Here is a 20677-nt window from a genome sequence, read left to right as displayed (position 1 = left end):
TCTGAAATGAACTCCACACTGTGACCCTTGTGACACGTGCTTTTGTTAAGATTCCCAGCTCTTACTGGTCTCTGCTTGCTGGCTGCTGGTCACTGGCAGGACCCGCAGGACAGCGTGCGTTTGTGATAAATACGCATGCACACCCAGTCGCTTCAGTCGTGTCCGACTCTCTGCTGCCCCACGGACTCCAGCCCACCAGGCTCCTCTGTCCTTGGGATTCTGCAGGCAAGAATACTGGAGTGGGTTGCCATGCCCTCCTCCAGGGCATCTTCCCAACCCAGGGATCAAACCCGCATTTCTTACATTTCCTGTATTGGCAGGCATGTTCTTTACCACTAACTATGGCACAGTTTTAAATTTCTACCCAAGACCAATAATGATTCTTAAACTCAGGCGACTTTTTAAAAAGTGATTGTTTTTTTGTTATTTAAGTGCTTGTTGATTGAAAGAGATTTGGAAAACACAGGCGGGGAGAAGCTGGCATCCCGGCCGTCCCGCTGCCGGGGGTTTGGCACAGGGTCCCCGTGGGGCCGTGCCCCGCAGCTTCCTCGTGGCCCCCGGGGGTGCTGGGGACAGGGTGTCTTGGGCAGGCCTCCAGGGTTGTCCTCCGAGGAGACGGATGCTGCTTCCTTGAGACCACATCCTGGTTCTGCTCATCAAAACGCTTCTTCACCCGCTCAGCCTCTGGTTCTCGTGGGAAGCCAGGGAGCCTCCGGGCCCCGCCTTTTTACAGGAGGGACCCCTCCGTCCTCGCGGGGTGGAAAACTACGGCCCCGCCCCTGCTGGGAGCCCGCGGAGCCGCTGTGCTCCGGAAGTGCCGTCCGGGGACCCACGGGTGGCCGCACGGTCACTTCCCACAGCACGGGCCCTGAGCTCCCGCCGGGAGGGCTGTGGGTCCCCGGGGGCGCCCGGCTCGGGCTGTCCCCGCCGCCCTGGCGTGTTGGTCCACAGCGTGTGATGTCGCTGCAGCTGGCCCGTCTGCTTCTCAGTCCCAGTTGGCACAGGTTGCCATGTTGACCCACGGGGCCTTGGGCTGGCATAGTGGGGGAGCGGGGCCCATGGCCACGAGGCCCCCCACCTCTGTGCTGGGTCTTCCGGCCGGCCGGCTGCTTCTTTGAAGGCCTGCCTGCCCTGCCCCGGCTGCTCCCTGGTCCTCCTGGAGGGGCTCGTGATGTAGATGCTTCACAGGTCTTTCTGTCCCAAGGGTGGTGCTCGAGCCACGGGTCCTGGAGTTGGTCCATCTGCCCGTCTTGTAGCTTCTCAGCCCTCCCCGTGAGCTGGGCGGAGAGCCCCTTCCAGACGGGGCTCCGGCTTGACGGGCAGGAGGGTGCGTCTAGGCAGCATGACGTGCGTGGAGCTGAGGGGCCACAGGCCGCGGCTCCCCCACCCCGGCGGGCTACCAGCACAGATACTGGGCCCCACGGCTGGGGAGATGCCGCAGAGCAGCTGTTGCCCTGGAGCCAGTGCTGGCCTGCCCCCCGGGGCTAGGGGGCACCTAAGCGGAGCTGTCTCGACAGGCGGCCTGGAGACGGGGTCGGGGCCTGCGGGCCGTCAGCCCCAGCCCTCCGCTCTGGTCTTCCTAAGAAGAGTTCCTTACGTCTGCTAAGTCTGTTTCCGTTGAGAGAAGCACCTTGACCTTGGGTTCTCGGGGCCTGAGGTGCTGGGGCAGAGGTCTGGGGCCTTGTTGGCCTCACAGGGGGCTGGCCGGAGAGGCTGGGTCCTGGGCGGCTGGGGAGGGGAGAGGCCCTCCGGGGTCCCCAGCTGAGGCGTCGCCGCCCCCGCCCCGCCGCTCTGGGCAGCGCCCTGCGGGCGGTGTCAGGCAGGCCGAGCTGGCACGTGCTGACCCGCTGGCCCTCCACCCGCGTGGCCATTGAGGGTGGGGAGGCCCACCTGGGCCTCAGAGTGCGGTCCGTGCGCCCCCGAGCCCGGGCGCCTGAGGGCCCCCGTGTCCTCACGGGCCCCGCTGACCAGTGATGGGGCAGCAGGCTCCTGTGACCCCCCATGTCCTGGGGGGGAAGGAGGCAAAGCGGAGCCTCTTTGCTCCTTCCTTTTAACCTGGAAGAATCAGACAGGAATTCCATGGGCATGAAGCCCACACGCAGTTTGTAAAACCATCAAGTGAGGCTGTGAACTTCGCGGCCCTGAGAACTTGCTCAGTGAAGTGACTTCATACCAGTGGTATTTGCCCCAAGAAATGTCAGTGGTCTGGCAGCGGACTCTTGGTCGTTAATGAGTGCGGGTGAGGGGTTGCTGATCTGTGCAGACAGCGCCCTGGGAGCCCGGCTTGTTTTCTTAGCAGAAGCTCCCTGTTCCACTGTCCTTGTTTCCTGCTTTGTGAGCACCGGGCGCTCGGTGGTCAGCCCCTGGGGGCTGTGAACCGTGGGCTCGCGGAGCTAAGAGGGGTTCCGGGCCTGGGACCCTGAGAGCGGCCCCCGCCCCGGGCCCCCCTTGCCCTTGGACTCACCGCACACTGCGTAGCCGCTCCACTGCTGAGGTCTCGACACTTGGGCTGTGGCCAGTTCGGGGCTGTTCTGGATGTGCTGTGTACAGGGGCCTCTGCTTTTGTTTTTCCTGGTGGATTTGTAGGACTGGGAAGGATCTGCGGAAGCATGTGTTTGCGAGTCTGTGCGGCCCGCCGGTCGTGTGGAGGGTCTCAGAGCGCTGCGTGCCCCACCGTGTTTTCAGCCTTGGCCTCTCTTGGGGGTGTGGTTGTGTCTTACTGTGGGTGTAGGTTTTGTTTAAAGCAGCTTTATTGGGGTATTGACAGAGTAGACTGTGCGCATTTATCTATTTTTGAATCTCACTGAGGTATGGTTGGCTTATGGTGCACTCATTTCTGCTCACAGCAAAGTGATTCTGTCGCGCACACACGTGTATTCTCTTTGCCACCCTTTCCCGTCGTGGTTTATCACAGGACAGTGACTCGAGCTCCGCGTGCTGCATATGCTGTAGAGCCCTGTTGTTTGTTCACCTGCGTTAGCGCCTGGCACCCCAGGCTTCCAATCATACCCCTCCGCCAGCCCCCTGGCACCCACAGGTCTGTTCTCTTTGTCTGTGAGTCTCTTTTGTTTCATAGATAAGTTTGTGTCGTGTTTTAGATGCCACATGGCAGTGATACAATATGATACTTGTCTTTCTCTGACTTCGCTTAATATGATAACCTCTAGGTCCATCTGTGTTACTGCCAATGGCATTATTTCCTTGTTTTTATGGCTGAGTAGTATTCCACCATGGCGCTCGTGGTAGAGAACCTGCCTGCCAATGCAAGCTCAATCCCTGGGTTAGGAAAGTCCTCTGGAGAAGGAAACGGCAACCCACTCCAGTCTTCTTGCCTGGAGAATCCCATGGCCAGAGGAGCCTGGCGGGCTGCAGTCCACGGGGTCGCAGAGTCGGACGCGGCTGCAGTGACTCAGTGCGCAGCATCCCATGTGTGTGCACCGCATCTTCATCCGTCCGTCCTCCGGTGGACGTCAAAGTCGTCTCCTCGTCTTGGCTGCTGGAAACGCTGCTGCAGTGAACACTGGGGTGCGTGCATCTTTTCAGATTAGCTTTTTCCGGACACGTGCCCAGGAGTGGACCTGCTGGCTCATAGCACAGCTCTGATGTTAGTTTAAGGACCCTCCATGCTGTTCTCCGTGGGGGCCACACCAGGTTCCATTCCCGCCATGGAGGAGGGCTCCCTCTGTCCGCACCCGCTCCGGCATTTACTGTCTCTAGACTTGTCCATGGTGCCTCACTGTCGTTGTGGGGTCACGTAGGAAGTTGCACAAGCCAGGGGGAGGCACGTGTGCTCTGTTGATGACGAGTTGGGGTGTCGCACCCAGGAGGGGCGTCGGTGCTGCCTGTGCGTGCTCAGACGCCACTAGTTTTGCACGCGCGTGTGTATGTGTTTCTGCGCAGTTTGACTGCAGATGTCACGACCCAGTCCTGCTGTTCCCAGCGGCTCCCAGGGCCGCAGGGAAGCCCGTCTGCAGTCAGGAACCTGCGTTCCGTTCCTGTCTCAGGAAACGCCTGGGTGTGACTGCTGGTTGTGCGGTTCACGCCTGTGTAGCTGTTCAGGCCGCCGCCCCCGCCACACCCATCGCCCATTGTTGGGGGGTGGTGAAGGGGGGTCGTCTGGCTCCTCCGTATCTTCACCAGCGTTTGGCATCTTGGGGCATTCACGTTGATGAGGACGGCCTGACTTGTCTCGGGAACAGGCAGACTCTTGCTTTTCCAGACTTGGAGATATGTGTGCTGTTGTCTTTATTAACTCTGGGAACTGCCGGGCAGGTGTGTGGTGGACTTTCCTGGCCTGCTGGCAGCTCTGTGTGCCGCGTCCACGCTAGACGCGGCCCTTGCCCTGCCTGCAGTGTGACTCCGGGCCCTTTTCCAGAACGTCTTCGGGGCTGCGCCCCAGGGCCCGCGGTCTGTTAGTAGGCTGGCTGTGAGCTGTGTGCCTGCATCTCTGAATGGGCTTTCTCGGTCTTTGGTTGCCTCTGAGCTGTTAGGGTGGAGCTGGAGGTTGCCCGGCGTCCCCCTGCCCTGGGCCCTCTGCCCTCGTCCCCCAGCCCCATGTCAGCCATCCCCACACGGTGTCTGAAGCGCCAGTTGCCGCTCCGTCAGCGGGACTGTGTGTGTGAGCTCTGCTTCCTCATGGTCAGCAGAAAATAACTGAGCAAAACGTAATTTTTAAAAAGCAGTGTTTATTATTTTTCCTGAGTTATATGTGGACAAATGGATAAAAAAGAAAAAAGGAAATAGAAACATACAGAAGAAGCCAGACAGAGGAGTCCTGCCAGCCCAGGAGAACTGCGGTTGGCACTTGGGTTGGCACAGTGCCCTGCGTGGATGCTCTGTCTTTTCTGTGTGTGAGGCGCCATGCCAGCCCTGGGCGTTACCACGCCTTTCAGGTTTCCTAGTGCGATGAGAGGAAAAGATCCCGCGTAGTTGTTGCAATTTCCGCTCCTTTGCTCACCGCCGTGAGCGGCCCCGGTCTCTCTCTCGCTGCCGGGGTGTTTTTACCAGCCCTGTTGCACAGCTCGCCGTCTCTGTATAGATTTGAGAAAACACCTCTGTTCAGAGTACTTTGTCCTAACAGCTCAGCTATTTTTCCAGTCGAGTTATTTGCACGGCTCTGGGCCTTAGACAGCCCCGCGGCCGGCGGCCCAGCCTCCTCGACGTGTGTGCCGGCCCTCCGGTGCCTGGGCCAGTATGGGGAGGGGGCTCTCCTGTGAGCGCTGGCTGCTCACTTGCTGTAAGACCTGGAGGACCCCCGACCCCCAGCCCCAGCATCGGAACATGGCCTGTTCCGCCCCCTGCAGCGGCCTGTGTCCGCGGCCAGTGTGCCTGAGACCTGGCTCCTCCACACTGCTGTTCACTGGGTCCAGCTTCCCGCCGACCTGGGTGGGGGCTGCCTGGAGGGGCTTCGCGGGGGCGTCTGAGTGAGCAGCTCGGTCTCTGAGCCGCCCCCCTCTCCCCAGAGCAGCCACTCTGTCGCCGCCGCACCATCTTCCCTGCGGTGGAGGGTGTCCTGGATCTGGCCACTCCCGCCCAGCCTGTGCGTCCGCCACCTTTCCGCCGACCACACGCCTCCTGACTTTCGTCCGTCCACTGGCCCAGCCCTGCTCCCTGCAGTGTGAGCAGAACCCAGCCTGAGCCTGTGTGGGGGCCTCCAGCCTCCGTCTGCCTGCCCCTCCAGCCGCAGGCGGCCAGCACAGGGCTCAGAGCCGTCCCCTCCCCCAGCGCAGACCTGGAACACGGAGGGGCCCGAAGGACCTGGGGGCCTCCTCCTGATGGGTCCGGATCACCTGCTGGTGCCCAGAGGCGCCTCGGGGCCTGCCCTGTCCATCTCTGCAGGCCCACTGCCCCCGTGACACCCCCTGCGTCTCAAGACATGGGAAACAGAGCCCCGCGTCCCGGGAGGGGCTGCTGTGTCTGCCTTCTGAATAAACAGCATTAGAACCATCAAGGGAAGTTTAAAAGGGCCCAGTTCTGCCCTCCCGCTCCCACACTTTCCCTCTCGGTCCCTCCAAGGTGTATCCGACAGGCTGTGTGTGGTGTCCTTTCTGACATCATCCTTGATGTAACCTTTAAAGGCAAGCCCCCGCTGCCCGCCTTTACCAAGCAGAAACATGTGTTGGGAAGCAGCACAGAGGTGCGGTCGGCCTGGGCCTGCCCCCTCCCGCCCCCGTGTGCAGACGCTGTGTGACGTGACGAGTAGTGGAACGCGCACCGGGTCGTTTGGGGTCGAGCCGCCCTGACTCAGGAGGGCCCCTCCTCGTGCCGTGTTTCTGGAGGCCCCAGAGTGTCCCCCACCCTCGCCCCGGGGCCTGGTCTCCCGGGGTCTGCCATGCCCGGGCTTTGGGAGGGGCCGCAGTCACTCCCTGAACGTGGACGTCACTGTGTGTGAACTGGGGGTTTTGAAGTTTGAGGGGAGCTTTGCTCGAGGGTGCTTGTTTGGGACATGGTGTGTCAGCGTGCCTGCGCCCGGTGTGTCCACAGAGCAGAACGCGGGGGCGGGGGAACACCCCGTCCTGTTGTCTCTGCTGAGACCACCTCCCCTTCCCCGCTCGTAGGGAGCCACTTGGCTTATTGTCCTCGAGAGTCGACGCCACGTTTATTTCAGGAAGCTAGCTTCATTAGAAGGGTCACTCCTAACTATAGAGCGTTACTCACTGGCTCATCAGACGATGCACTCGAGAAAGTTCTCTAGTTTTGGGTCTGAAATGCCAGAACGGACAGAGGAGGCCCAATATTTGTTCAATCTTTCAAAAGTATTTTTGCAGTGGAATGAAAAAAGCTCCCAGGACGGAGCGCTCACAGCTGGGAAAACAGTTGCTGCTTTGAAGACGGTTTTCCCAGGCACAGGGCTCACGTCTCCCGCTGCGAGGGGCAGAGACGGCGTCTGGTGTCAGCGGAGGCTCCTGGCTGAGACCGGCCTGTCTGAGCTGGGCCGCTCCCGGGGAGCGCGCCTGGAGGAGCTCGCCCCTCAGATGCGCACCTGAGGCGGCGGGACGCGCCTGCACGAACCGGAGGCCCTGGCTTCCAGGTGTCGACCCGCTGAGTTTGCTCGGAAGCCTCGTGTTAAAAGGCAGCTGGGATTGAGGTCCTGGCTCACCAGTGACCGCCAGGTTTGGCTCTGCCTTCAAGTCCCGAGTCTCTGCTGGCCTGGCAGAGCCCTGCCCGTGCTTCAGGGCTGAGCATGGTGGCCACCAAAGCTGGACACCTCTACCCAGCAGCCCTCCTGGCCTGGTGGGGCAAGGCAGCTGGAGCCAGGCCCCACCTGGTTTGGGGCAGCGGCGGAAGTGCGTGATGGGCGTACCTGGGTCTGGGGTGCGTGTCTCGGTGCCAGGACCTGGGGCTCAGCATGCAGGACACAGACTGAGGCTTATGGATGGACGTGCGTCAGGGCACAGGCCAACCGCTGTGACACGGCGCCCCCAAAATACAGAGCTGGAAATAGAAGAGGGATCTCACAGCAGAGGTGCCCAGCTCCAGGCTGCCAGCGGAGGCTTCCTGGCCCCGTTTGGGGCCGGCTCCCCTGGCCTCTCAGGCTGGAAGGCTGTGCCTCTTGACATCTTCATCCGGTTCTCCTGCCCCGGCTCTGGCCCCTAGCCGCTGCTTTTTTTTTTAAAGATTTTTTTGATGGGGACCACTTTATTTTTAAGTCTTTATTGGATTTGTTATGATGCTGCTTCTGCTTCTGTTTTTTTGGCCACAAGGCATGCGGGGTGATAGTTCCCTGACCAGGAATCGAACCTGACCCCCCCCAGCCCCCGTCGGGAGCAGAGTCTTAACCACTGGACCTCCAGGGAAGTCTCCTCCTGCTTCCCACCACTGCTTTTAAAAAACTATTCATGGGCGTTTCCCAGCCAGGCCTGGGGGGGCTGTGAGGACCCTGGCGACCTCGCTCCCTCACTCACCTCCCCTCCCTCAGGCTTCCACGGGAATTGGTCTGGAAGGCCCCTCCTTCCCGATTTTCCCCGTTTTTGAGGGGCTGATTTTTGCAAGTGTTGCCCGAGGCAGAGTTTGTCGGGTTGTCCAGCGGGGTGACGGCCTCCTGGGCGACCTCACTGACTTCCTCAGCCGTGTGGACGCTTGACCCTCCTGCTGACTCCGCGGAGAAGTGGGTTCAGCGGGTGTCGGGGAGGGGGTGTGAAGCCTGTGAGTGGAGACAGTGGCCTCCGTGGTCTCCTCCTCTCTGGGTGGCTTAGACTGTCGAGTCAGCAGAGAGGACTGTCCTGTCAGCTGAAGAGGGAGCGCTCTGAGCGGGGCTGGACCTCCTGTCTGCTCGGCTGTAGTAGCTGGTTGTGCCCGGCCTGGGAGAGCCCGAGGCTCCTGGGGGGCGAGGGGTACTGAGACGGAGGGCCTGGGGACCAGTCCCTGGACAGACGGGGACGGCGCCCTCTGCAGCGGCTGGACTCTCTCCAGGACTCCCTGTAGCTGATTTCTTGTGATGAGTTTTAGAGTGACTTCACCCACTTACGAGGCTTAGAGTTGCAGTCAGGGTTCGGTCCACTTTTGTTCTGTGTTTCTTTAGCCTGTAAAACCCTTGTTCCCGGATGAGATCCCCACCCTCTGGACAATGGCAAAATCCAGACCCACTCAGAGCAGCTGGCTTTCTGAGGCACTGAACTGGGTGTTGCAGGCGAGGCTGCAGTGGGGCCCACGGGCGCGGGGATCGCCCCAGACAGAAGGGCCTTTCCTGGGCTCTCTAGCCTCGTGGAGCCGTGTCAGCCTCCACGCTGGTGTTGAGGCGCCGGGGCGGGTCCTGCTCTGATGGCTGGTGCCCCGATTCCTTGAGAGACACCCCCCCACCGTCTTCCGGCCCCACAGCCCTTCCCTGCGGGCTTGCTGGTGGATGCAGGCCTTAGAGTGTGCCACAGGGCACGGTGGGCTCAGGGGCTCACATCCCTTGACCAGGAGGCTGGTGGGCACGCGGTGGGGAGCGGGGCTGGGCCGGCGACTCTGCCTCCCTCCTGCCCCCCACGGTCCTTGACACGGTGTTCAGAAGCCTGAGACCTGAGCAGAGGCGCTTCTGTGCAGCTGCCCCAGCCTGTCAGGTGCCCACACCCAGCGTGCACCCTGTACTACATGCCCCGTGCTCAAACCCAGGATACACATCACACCACACCCATCAGGTGCCCACACCCAGCACGCACACGCACACCCATTCCACACCACGCACCCCATGCTCACACCGAGCACACACATGCACGCCACATCCATCAAGTGCTCACACCCAGCATGCACGCCACATCCATCAAGTGCTCACACCCAGCATGCACACCACAGTACACCCATCAGGTGCCCACACCCAGCGTGCACGCCACACTACACACATCAGGTGCCCACACCCAGCATGCACGCCGCAGCACACCCATCAGGTGCCCACACCCAGCGTGCACGCCACAGCACACCCATCAGGTTCCCACACCCAGCGTGCACACCACAGCACACCCATCAGGTGCCCACACCCAGCGTGCACGCCACACTACACCCATCAGGTGCCCACACCCAGCGTGCACGCCACACTACACCCATCAGGTGCCCACACCCAGCACGCACGCCACAGCACACCCATCAGGTGCCCACACCCAGCACGCACGCCACAGCACACCCATCAGGTGCCCACACCCAGCGCGCACGCCACAGCACACCCATCAGGTGCCCACACCCAGCGCGCACGCCACAGCACACCCATCAGGTGCCCACACCCAGCAGCACGCCACAGCACACCCATCAGGTGCCCACACCCAGCGCGCACGCCACAGCACACCCATCAGGTGCCCGCACCCAGCATGCACGCCACAGCACACCCATCAGGTGCCCACACCCAGCGTGCACGCCACAGCACACCCATCAGGTGCCCACACCCAGCGTGCACGCCACAGCACCCCCCAAGCTCACCGCTACCACAGATGCTGGGCCAAAGTCCAGCCCCAGTTACCCCTGCCGTGGCTGCTCCGCACCTGCCCTTCCGCGCCCGGTTCTGCTTCTGCTGTGGCAGCTCTGCCTTGGGGATCAGCGCGTCACTAATGTGCTCAATTCCTGATGGTTGAGGATCGTCTCAGGGGTGTCTTGCCCACACCCGTGGGGTAAAGGGCCAGCCAGGAGGGTGGTTTAGGTCCCCAGCCTTCCCTCCGATGGGGTGGGTGCACAGCCCAGGTTCTACTGACGTGAATGTCCCCCCTCCTGCCACAGGGGCGCGGGCCTGGGTCGGGGGTAGATGACTGAGCCCCCAGGCCTCTGGGAGGTCACACACCTTTGTGCCAGCCGCTCCCCACCGCTGGGCTCCTGGCGGGCCATGAGGAGCCTTACCGCCTGGGAGAGTGGGGGCGCCAGGAAATAGCAAAGCCATCAAATGCGTTGATTTTATCTGTGCCTCTCCTGCCAGAATGATTAAATCAGCCTCCGCTGTCAGACAAGCCCTCTAAGAAGGGCGGGTGTGAGCGGCTGGGCCTGGAGCCTGCGGGGGCAGGTTGTGGCTCTGCCTCCAGACCGGGCGCCAGGCTCTCAGGTGAAAAGGGGGCTCGAGAGCACCAGATCCAGGAAGAACCACTTTTGGTTACGTCGGGGTCTCTGCCTCGTACCTGCCCTTCAGACTCTCGGGGCTGCCCACGCACCTCCTGGGTTTGCTGGAGGGTCCGGGACAGCCCTGGTTCACTAACACCCTGTCTCCCCACCCCTGCCCACTACCACCCTCCCACCTGGGACGAGAGCAAGTGAGCACCCCATGCTGGGGCTCCTCCTGCAGTGGAGACTTGCCAGGATCGGGGGCTCGATAAGAGCGCTCACCTCCTCAGATGGGTGTTTACGGGGGAAGCGAGCCTTCAGTGGGGCCTGAGTCCCTGAAGATGCCCGGTGAATGCAGATATTTGCTTGGGACAAAGATTCTTTGGAGGTTTGCACCCGTGAAGAACTGTTAAAACTAAACCTGGCTCATCTCCTGTCACCTAAACACTGTCCTGCGTTCCCCTGGGAAGGCCCCTCCAAGAAGCTTACCCTGGTGCCCAGAGTGTGCGACGTGCGTGCGGGGCGCCCTCCACGTGCCGGGAGCATCCAGGGCTCAGACAGTGTTGTCTGGCCAGGGAGGTGGCCTCCTGACACAGGGCATTTCTCTTGTGAGGAAGGGGTGGCTCTGCGGCTCAGGCTCTGAGCGCCCCCCTCCCCCGCAGGGAACTGCTTAGATGGAGAATTCAGAGGCATTGGCGACAGTTTTATTGACAAAAGCCTGAACAGCCCCAGACTTGTTAGGTTTTCTTTCTTACATTTTAACAAGAAGGGTCTACCATCACTGTGAAGGTGCACGGTGTCACCACTGTGTTTCAGAAGCAGGTTCTTCACACGCCTGCCACGCCCCACCCTTCGGGAGGTGCAGAGACGGCTGTGCACAGAGGTGCCCCCAGATGTGGAGGGAGGCGCGGGGCCTGGTGCACACCCGCTGTGGCGAGCACCCCACGCCTCCAGCTTACGTCAGCCGTGTGCGTTCCGTCCCCCGAGATGGCGGGCTCATGGCGCATCCACCTGGAAACAAGGCTGCCTCATCCCAGCGCCCTCCTTTCCGCTCTCCTTGAGGCTTCAGAAGCGTCTGCCCTGGGGCCCAGGGTGTGCCAGAGGCAGGGGCCGGCTCTGTGTGGGAGCGGCCGGCAGACAGATGCCCCAGGGCCGCGCGGGGCGCCGTCCCCCCCTGCGGCCCCTACACGGTGCTGCTGGGCTTCACCTCGGCCTGCTCCGCGCCGTCCGGGACCATGGCCTTCAGAGCCGCGTGGCAGAGGCGGTTCAGGGCCGACAAGCCGGTTTTCTGCTCCAGGTAGAGCCGCAGCTTGTCGCGGAAGGTCTCCCCGAGGAAGCTGTAGATGAGTGGGTTGAGACAGCTGTTGGAGAAGGCGGCCAGGTTGACCACGTGGCCGGCCAGCGGGTGCGCGTGGCGGGGGGAGCGCTGGCAGGGCGCGGCCCCGGGCGGCGTGCGCTGCAGCAGGTGCACGCTGATGAAGACGTTCTCGGGCAGCCAGCACACGAAGAAGACCAGCACCACGGCCAGGATCATGCGCAGCGCCTTCTGCCTCCGCGGGCGCAGGCCGCGGTGCCCGTGCGCGCTCACCAGCACCCGCACGATGAGGGAGTAGCAGAGGCCGATGACGGCGAAGGGCAGCGCGAAGCCCAGCATGACCTCCAGCCACTGCACCTCCCGGACGTCCGCGAAGCAGGAGCACGCGTCCTCGCTGTGCCGCAGATGGACGGCCGTGAAGGGCACCAGCGTGGCGGACACGGAGGCCATCCAGATGAGGCCGCAGCTCAGCCGCGCGCGGGGCTTGGTGCGGAACGGGCCGCAGCGCACAGCCTTGGCCAGGGCCAGGTAGCGGTCGAAGCTCATCCAGGTGAGGAAGAAGACGCTGCTGTACATGTTGACCTGCAGGAAGAGCGACATGAAGGTGCAGAGCGCGGCGATGTCGTAGTACTGCTCGTCCAGGTTGAAGACCTCGATCAGCGAGTCCGCCACCAGGATGAGGTCCGCGGCCGCCAGGTTGATGAAGTACAGGTCGGGGATCGTCATCTTCTCCCGGAAGCGGAGGTTCACCACCAGGATAAGCAGGTTGCCCACGAAGCCGATGGGGAAGAGGAAGACGGTGTACAGGCAGGACAGGAAGAGCCCGATGGCGTACTGCTGCCGCTCCGAGAGCGCTGCTGAGCCGTTGACCAGCACGCGCGGCAGCTCCAGCCCTGCGGCTGTGCCGTTGTAGGCGCCCGGCGGCAGCTCCATGCCCAGCCAGGAGCCCCGGGGGCGGCCGGGCCCTCAGGATGTGCTGCGCAGCTCCCGGAAGCCCGTGCAGAGCAGGAAACCCATCTTGAGGAAGAAAGGTGGCGCTCCTGGAGGTGAGCCAGGCATCTGTGAGGCCAGAGCAGGTCTCTGGGCACCGGTGCAGCTAGATGCTGCGGTCCGTGTCCACGCTGCGCCTGCGCCCTCACTCCGGGGCACCTGGGAAGCGAGAGCAGAGGGTCAGCAGGCTCCAGGGCTCGCCTGCGCGGGGGCGGGCTGGGTGTGTCCCCTCGGCCCGGAGGGTGGCTGGCCCTGAGCTGGAGCAGGGGAGTCACACGCAGAAAACACCCGGGTTCTCCTGAGGCTACAGGGCCCTGGGCCTGAGACCCGCCAGACACGGCTTGGGAGGGAGCAGGGCAGGATGTCCTGGGGGAGCCTTAGGAGGACGGGAAGGGGAAGGTGACTCTGGAAGAGAGCGGACCCAGCATGCGCCAAAGGTGCAGCGGGCTTTGCTCTTACAGCTGCACAGGTGGAAGTAATCCAGTGGTTCTGGCTGATCCTGAGTTCGGCTGCTGAACACGAAGTTGTTTTCATTAACATGAAATGAGAAAAAGTGGTCATTGTTTCAGGACCTAAAATTTTAAACCTCTTTTACTGTTTTCTCAGTTATTGTAAAACCAAATGTATTTCCTTGCTGCTCCTTGCAGCCCAGAAACGCCGTGATCTGGAGGCTGAGAGAGAAACCCTCCCGGACCTTTGCTCTGCCAGTCCTGGTGGCCACCAGCGCCCAACCGGACACGGGCTCTGCTCAAGTGCTCCCTGAGCCTCTGGGCAGGGCCTGGGGTATCTGGGCGTCCCGGGCTGAGGGTGGGAGGGCAGGTGGCCAGGCAGCGGGGCGGGTGGGAGGAGCCTTAGCAACCCAGCCTGGAGAGTTTCCGCCTCACCTGTCGGGAGTCGTTTCCAAAGTGTTGCCAAAGCAACAGACACTTCCTGAGCGAACAAGGAAAGGAAAGAGATAAATCAGGACCCTGGTGTCAGTTATTTTAAAAAGACTCAGTAACCTCTGCTTCTGGGGTTGATAAACGGGATGTTACTGGAGGTTCTGTGCTCCCTATTCGTCTTTGGTCAGCAATCCCGACTTGAACCACATAAACGCCATTGTTCTCGGATCCTCTCTGTAATGTTTAAAGCCTGTTTTTAAATTTCTTTGTAAAAGCTGCTTAGAGTAGTTGCTTTGCTCTTTTACTGTGGGGATTCTGGAAGGTTCCGGGCTGACTCTCCGGAAGCCCGAGGCGAGCAGAGCCCGTGGGGTGCGCCTCTCCTCCCACCTGCCCGCCTTTCCCGAGCACGCGCTCTGTCCTTGGCGCTGCTGCCGCCTCTGTGCTCGTCTTGAGAAAAGACAGGCGTCAGTCTTAACTGCTGACACATTTTCCTCATGAAAGCTGGCCACGAACTTACAAATAGAAAGGTGAGTGCTGAACAGTGCGGCATTGCCTTGCTTCAGATGCCACCGCACGTCCAGATCTAGGAAAACAAGCCACGTTCTCATGAGATCTGCTGTGGTCAGTGGCTCAGTCGTGTCTGACTCTCTGCGACCCCACGGACTGTAGCCCGCCAGACTCCTCTGTTCATGGGATTTTCCAGGCAAGAACACTGGAGTGGGTTGCCATTTCCTTTTCCAGGGAGATCTATTAGCTATGTATTCTACATATTAATCTCAGGCTGGTGGGCATCCTCACTGAAGGAGAAAGGAAAGTGCCGGCCGTCAGAAAACAAAAACCCTTCATCATCCCCGCTGTCCTGTGATATAAAAGAACCTTCCCGCTGAGCCTCCGTACTGAAGGCCCGGTGGGGACGCCCGGATTGTCCACATCGCCTGGCCGCTGTTCACCACCCCAGGCGAGCCCGCCCAACCCAGCCGCCTGGCCCCTGTCCATCCCGGCGCCTGGGACCCCCTTACCTGTGCCGCCTCTGGCCACCCGACGTCCGTTGCTCTGAGCAGACCTGTCCCGTCCCCGGGAGCGGGGCTCAGCCAGCCTCCCGATGTCTCCCTGCTGGGGAGCAGCAGTGATCCTGGACTTGGGGTGGGATCAGGACCTTCGCAGGACTCCAGAGAGGAGCAGGGAGGAGCAGGAAGCCGCGGCACCCGGCCCTCGGCCAGCCCGCCCGCCGTCCCCCCAGCCAGGCCTGCCCCTGGTGGCCGCAGGCTTTGTAGGCAGCTGGTGGCCTCCCGCAGGTCCGGCCGTAACCCCTTCGGTGCCGGTCTTTTTCTCACCCTGCGGCACTGAGCTGGGTCCCACCTAGCGTCTTCCTGGAAGTTTGCAGTTGACTGGCTTTTCTTCACCTGCTGATACAAACTTTTCTTTTTAACGTTGAAAGGATTGTAAGTGGGTCTTGTTTATCTTTCAGAGAATAACTATTATTCTTCCTCGAAGCTTACGTATTGTTTCTTGTTTTAGCAAGAGATGCCTTTAAGACTAACCACTAAATTTCCTGTTTAGAGAGTAGCGTGTGAGTTATGCATAGAGAATTTAACCTACGAATCTCTCAAGACATTTTTAGACAGAAATGCAAACCCAGCAAGCAGTGAGCAGGCAGGTGAGTTCCAGGCTGTGTAGCGTTTCCTACTGGGGAGGAGCCAGCTCAGCCTCCGCCCATCCCACCCTGCCTCCTCCCGAAGCCGCTGGAGGGCTCCTCCTGCAGCTGCTGCCGAAGACCCCTCTTCCTGCCACGACCCCCGCTCTCCCGCCCAACCCAGCCCAGTGCCGACCAAGCACGCGCTCCACCTGCTGGCGGCTGGGAGAGGCTGGCAGAGCCGCCCCAGCGTCTGGGTGCGCAGCTCTGGGCCAAGGATCTGCAGGCGTGAGTTCCGTGGTTTTCATCAACACTGCATTTTAACCCATCTCATACCTTCCTCTTGGTGTCTTGTCTTTTTTTTTTTTTTTACCTTTTTGGGTTGTTTTGAAGCTGTGAGACTGAAGTCTGAGCGGTCTGTGGATGACGGACGAAAGAAGCAGACTACCGCAGTGTGAGCCCTGGGGCGGCGTGCGTGCTTCCCACGACCGGAGGGCGCTGACGGGCCGGAGTGCGCATGCGGGTGGGTCCCCAGCCCCGCGCCGCGTGCTGCATCCTGTATCCTGTGAGTGAGCTCCAAGGCGTTGGAGTGGTGCTGACTTGACACCTTCAGGTGTGTTTTAGGAAAGGTTCCTGTTTCAGCGGCCTCCCAGGTGGCGCTAATGGTGAAGAATCTGCCTGCCAATACTTTAGATGTGGGTTCGATTCCTGGGTCGGAAAGATCCCCTGAAGGAGGGCGTGGTGACCCACTCCAGTGTTCTTGCCTGGAGAGTCTCATGGACAGGAGCCTGGCGGGCTACAGGCCACGGGGTCACAACGAATCGGACACGACTGAAGCCACTTAGCAGGCACGCACCTATTTTCAGCAGAATACGGGGTTGAATTTTTTATGGAAAAATCTTGATATTCAGGGTTCTTCCCAGCTGTGCCTCTGACAGGCTCGCCTTTTAAAGGATGGCCCAATAACATAAATGGGGTTGATTTGATCTTAGACCTATTTTTGGCCAGCTGCACACAGGATGGTTTCCGCACTAGAAATGCTGGAGACGCCATCTTGAGAGAAATGAGTCATGAGAAAGTACAATTTCCTCTCGAGTTAAATAAATAAAGCACAAATTCAGGCCCTGAAATAGCCGCGCGGCGTCACTGCCGCACAGCCGCTCCCTCCTGGCGGGAACACAGCCTTCACCCCACCTTCGCGGCCCGAGCAGGACACCCGTGTGTCCCCGAGCTCACCTGGGCCCGTGGGCCGGGGCTTCGGGCTCACCATCGGGACTGAGCTGGGGCTGCCAGGCTGCAGGCCCCGTGTTCCTGTGGCTGCGAACGGGTAGGCGTCTACCCTCCTGCCGCTGCTGAGTGTGAGGGTCAGGCCCCGCGTGAGAGGCGTCAGGCCGTCGAACCCCATCGGTATTCCTGCGGGCAGGCCTCCTGTGCTGCGTGAAGAGCAACGTGAAACACCCAGCCTTGAACGGGCGCTTGCTCGGTGCTCGCGGCACGGCCGACCCCGCTGCGCTGGGGTGGGCAGAGCTGCACGGCTGTGCGCGCGCCTCGGGCGGGGGGAGGGCCGGGCTGCCCTGAGTTAGGGAGGTTTCTGGGCCCCACCCGATTCTCCAGGTGGCTGGGCGGGCGTCGCAAGCGGCGAGTCCCAGGAAGATTCAAGCCAGGTCGCACTGGGGCAGGCCACCGCCAGCATCCTCTCCACCTCCTGCCCCGCCCCCCGCGCTGACGCATGGACAGACAGACAGGTGCCTTTGAGTCCCGCCCTGCCGCGTATGCGCCGGGGAGGGGTTCCGCGGAAGGTTTCCAGGACGGGTTTCAAGCATCTCGATTTCCAGCCCGATCGAGCGTCCTGCTGGTCTCACCCGGGCCTCTGCCTTGGGGGACCGACAGCTGGAGCGCGAGTGGCTTGGGGGCAGGGTGTCACCCCCTCTAGACCCAGAGAAATTTTGACTTCGCGGCGTCTCTGCGGGGTGGGGGTCTGCTCTGGTCGAGTCCTGGAGGGAGGACTTGAAATAACTGCGCAGGCGCAGGCCGCCCCTCCGAAAAACCACCTTGTTTCCATGTAAATATCCCCGCTCCTCAGACTTTAAGTGGGGAGAGAACACTGCTGTGTGTTCAGAGGAGATTGAAGGCAATAAAATTGGAAACTGTTTCCACCGAAGGCCGAAAAGCGGGCGGGGCAGAGGCGCGCGGTGACCCCAGGCTGCCGCGTGGCTCGGCGCGGGCCGCGTTCTTCGCCCCCGTGGGTTGCCGTGGCCCGTCTCCTCGCTGTCTAGCTCTCGCGTGTGCTGTCACGTGTGCCCGTACGTGCGTGTGTGACGCCGACGCCCTGCGTGAACCTCGCTTGGTGTGCGTTTGCGTCGCCGTGCTGGCTTTATTCTGGCCCACAGCGAGCCCTGCCCGCATCCTGACGCCGCTGTGCGCCCCGCGCATAGGAGGCGGTGGTCTGGGCCCGCTGGTTCCCGCACCCACCGTGTCTGGCCCCCTTGGTCCGAGAGCCGCGGTGACGTTTTCCATGTGTCGGTGCTCAAGGCCATGAGCGATCGCCCGGGTGCTGAGGGACATCAGAATTAAGACGGACGACCAGACTGAGAGGAAGCGAGTTGGCCTGTCTCTTTAATTAAGGCAAATTGGAGGAAAGACCTCGTGAACCTCAAGGCCAGGTCGGAAGACAGCATCAGCAGGCTGTCCTGGCGTCCGATGGCACAGCAATCGGTGTTTCTGGCCCCGGGGCCTCGCCGTGGTCTCTGCTGGTGTTGTGGGCAGGGCCCCGCGGCTGTGGCCGTCGGCTGTCATGCGTCCTGGGGACAGAGCAGGGAGGAGGGCACCCGGCCGAACCTGGCCGCACAGCGCCTCCCGGCCTCTGGCCTCGGACTTGACGGGAGAGCCCGAGGCCCGCTTCTTCCCGGGTCCGGGCTTCTGTCCGAGGCCAGGGCCTTCCTCGGGGCTAGAGGAGCCCCGGCTTCACCGCAGTGTGTTTCTCCCCGCCTGGAGGGCTGTCTAAGGGGAGGCGGTGGGGTCCGCAGACGGGAGTTGGTGTCCTGGCGTGGCCATGGTCACCTGAACTCAGGCCCCGGCCTCCCCGTCTGCGTGGTGGGGGCACCCGAACAGCCCCTGCCCCGGAGGGGGGTGGTGGTGGTGCTGCGTGCCCTGCGTGCCCACGTCCCGCTGGCCCGCAGGGCAGCGCTCTACTCCCTCCGGGCCTCAGGCTTGTGAGCAGACGGGAGAGTCTGTGGCCTCAACCACCTGCAGACTCAGGTGGGGGCCCACCCCTCCCTTCGCCTTCCGGGTCCACCCGGGGTGCGGTGTCCCGCTCCCTCAGTCCCTGGTCTGGGGCGCTGCCTGGTGCAGAATGGTGGGTCCAGGGGCTCCAAGCCCTCCTCCCAGTGGGACCCTGGCACACACACCTTACTGGCAACAGCCACCTCATTGGCCAGGCCGACCAGCTCTCCCCTCACCTCCACTTCTGAGCGAGTTTGGAAAGATAACAGGAGACGCTGAGATGCTCTCAGGAAACCACCCACAGTTCCCTGCTCCCTCTCCCACCCCCACATTCCCACCCCCTCACTCCCCGCCCCTCACTCCCACCCGCTCACAGCCTGGGCTCCCCTCCCCTCCCCCCAGGAGAAGCAGGACAGAGAAGGGCCTGGCTCTCCGGAGTTGGGTACCCCCCGCAGGCAGACGCCTTGGCCACACTTTCTCCGTAGATTTGCTCTGAGCTGAGGAGGCTTCCCTGTGGCTCAGGTGGTAAAAGAATCTGCCTGCAATGCAGGAGACCCTAGTTTGATCCCTGGGCTGGGAAGATCCTCTGGAAAAGAGATAAGCTACCCACTCCAGTATTCTTGGGCTTCCATTATGGCTCGGCTAGTAAAGAATCCACCTGCAATGCGGGAAACCTGGGTTCCATCCCTGGGTTGGGAAGATCCCCTGGAGAAGAGAGCTACCCACTCCAGTATCCTGGCCTGGAGAATCCCGTGGACTGTATAGTCCATGGGGTCACAGAGTCGGGCACGACTGAGCACCTTTCACTTTCACTGAGTCGGCTGCACGCGGGCGCAGGCCTGACCCCCCATGCTGAGCTGTGCGTCCCCGATGGCGCTGGGTAACTGGTGTTTCAGGACGTGCCCACGGTGAGGTCCATGGTCGGAGGGCATCTGCCCTGTAAGTGCGACCCACCTCAGATGCCCGGCATGGCATCTGCCCTGTAAGTGCGACCCACCTCAGATGCCCGGCATCCTGGCTGGGCCGGCCAGGCAGGCCTGTCCTCGCAGCCTGGCGACCAGCCCCGCAGGACTCCCCGTGTGGACGGGCGGCTGGCTGGAGTGCTGTTGGGTCCTTTCTGGGTTTGTTTTCTAGAGGCAGAGCTGCATCAGAACCTGCAGGTGGGTTTTCACCTGAACATGAATTTCCTCTTCTTGGGTGAGGTTTTTAAGGGAGGGCTGGCTGGTTCTCAGGGAAGCATTGTCAGCGTGTGAAGACGCCAGCGTCCCCCCACGTGGCTGTCCACCGGCCCACCTGCCCAAACCCTCACTTGGAGGCTTGCACGTGAGGCTCAGAATTTCCTGAGGAGACGGGCCCCCCGGGCTTATTCTGGTGCCAGTTTCAGGCCAAGGACTGGGCCTTCTGGGGCCCCTCCCTCAGCCTTGCAAAAGGGCTGCCAAGGTCCAGCCTCAGGGTCCCCTGAGAGCTTCGGCAGCCCGGGCCCTGAGGATGTTGTGTTCCCTGCGTGGCTGTTGGCCGCGGCTCCTGAAATAGCCCTGAGAGGGTCTAGGAAGCCGGCCCGGCTCACCAGGACTGCTTCCTGGGGCTAGAAGGTGGGTGGTCTGGGTGGGGCATGGGTGGGTGGGGTCCCGGCTTGCTCTGTGTCCTCCAGCTCCTTGGGGCCTGCCCTGCTTCCTTCCAGACCCGCGTCCAGCCGGGGGCACCGCTGAGGCCTGTGGGTTTTCCGGCTTCCACAGTCCTGCGGACATCTCCGTGGGCGGTAGTTACCCACCACCCCTCCCATGGGCTCTGTCTCTGGGTTTCAGCTCTGCATCCTGAGTGTGGACCTTTGCAGTCCGCTTGTCCCAGTGGTTCCGCGCCCCCTCTGCTTGCCTATACGGGGCACCCCCTCTCCTGCGAGTGCTTGTCACCGCGCTGCCCCGTGATCTCCGCCAGCTGATTCTGCTGCCCTCTCGGGCTGCGTGTTCCGATGGGCCTCGGCATGCAGGGGTGTAGCCTTGAGCCCAGCACCTGTCCCACCAGCCTGCTGGCGTGGGGGCACCCAGCGTCCTAGCCCTTTGCTCCTGGCTGGCCCCTTGCCCCTCTCGTGCCTGCCGGCAGAACTGGCTTCTTAGGGCCTTGCTGCCTGTGGGTGTGTCC

The 20677-nt window shown here is 61.9% G+C and overlaps 2 protein-coding genes and 1 long non-coding RNA gene across 38 annotated transcripts in view; 1 reads left to right on the top strand and 2 right to left on the bottom strand.

Annotated features, from left to right (window-relative positions):
- Nucleotides 1–20677, top strand: part of CHLSN (cholesin) — a 75775-nt gene that overhangs the window by 14142 nt on the left and 40956 nt on the right. The window lies entirely within an intron of this gene.
- LOC145531062 (uncharacterized) lies at nucleotides 4669–6009 on the bottom strand. Its single transcript, XR_014072145.1, has 2 exons — nucleotides 5732–6009; nucleotides 4669–5610 (listed from the first exon to the last, which is right to left on the bottom strand). It is a non-coding gene; the product is annotated as an uncharacterized LOC145531062 (long non-coding RNA).
- On the bottom strand, nucleotides 11180–15831 carry GPER1 (G protein-coupled estrogen receptor 1). 20 transcript variants are annotated; one of them, XM_081552461.1, is made up of 7 exons: nucleotides 15690–15831; nucleotides 15018–15089; nucleotides 14703–14796; nucleotides 14201–14480; nucleotides 13687–13732; nucleotides 13262–13314; nucleotides 11180–12961 (listed from the first exon to the last, which is right to left on the bottom strand). In XM_081552461.1, exon 7 carries the CDS (start codon nucleotides 12743–12745, stop codon nucleotides 11681–11683), a length of 1065 nt encoding a protein of 354 aa, XP_081408587.1. In that variant the 5' UTR covers nucleotides 12746–12961; nucleotides 13262–13314; nucleotides 13687–13732; nucleotides 14201–14480; nucleotides 14703–14796; nucleotides 15018–15089; nucleotides 15690–15831; the 3' UTR covers nucleotides 11180–11680. The 20 variants fall into 20 exon arrangements, with proteins under 20 accessions (XP_081408587.1, XP_081408588.1, XP_081408591.1 ...); XM_081552462.1 differs by having other exon boundaries at nucleotides 15018–15086; XM_081552465.1 differs by lacking the exon at nucleotides 14703–14796 and having other exon boundaries at nucleotides 14201–14266.

Source organism: Giraffa tippelskirchi, chromosome 13 (assembly GCF_054371585.1).
Source record: "Giraffa tippelskirchi isolate mGirTip1 chromosome 13, T2T-mGirTip1v1.2.pri, whole genome shotgun sequence".
Lineage (NCBI taxonomy): Eukaryota > Metazoa > Chordata > Mammalia > Artiodactyla > Giraffidae > Giraffa > Giraffa tippelskirchi.
The sequence above is the reverse complement of the archived record's forward strand: the minus strand, read 5'-3'. Positions and strand labels throughout refer to the sequence as shown.

What these genes read in the sequence shown, in the direction of transcription:
- GPER1 (XM_081552458.1), bottom strand. Translation starts at nt 12,745, where the DNA reads ATGGAGCTGCCGCCGGGCGCCTACAACGGCACAGCCGCAGGGCTGGAG.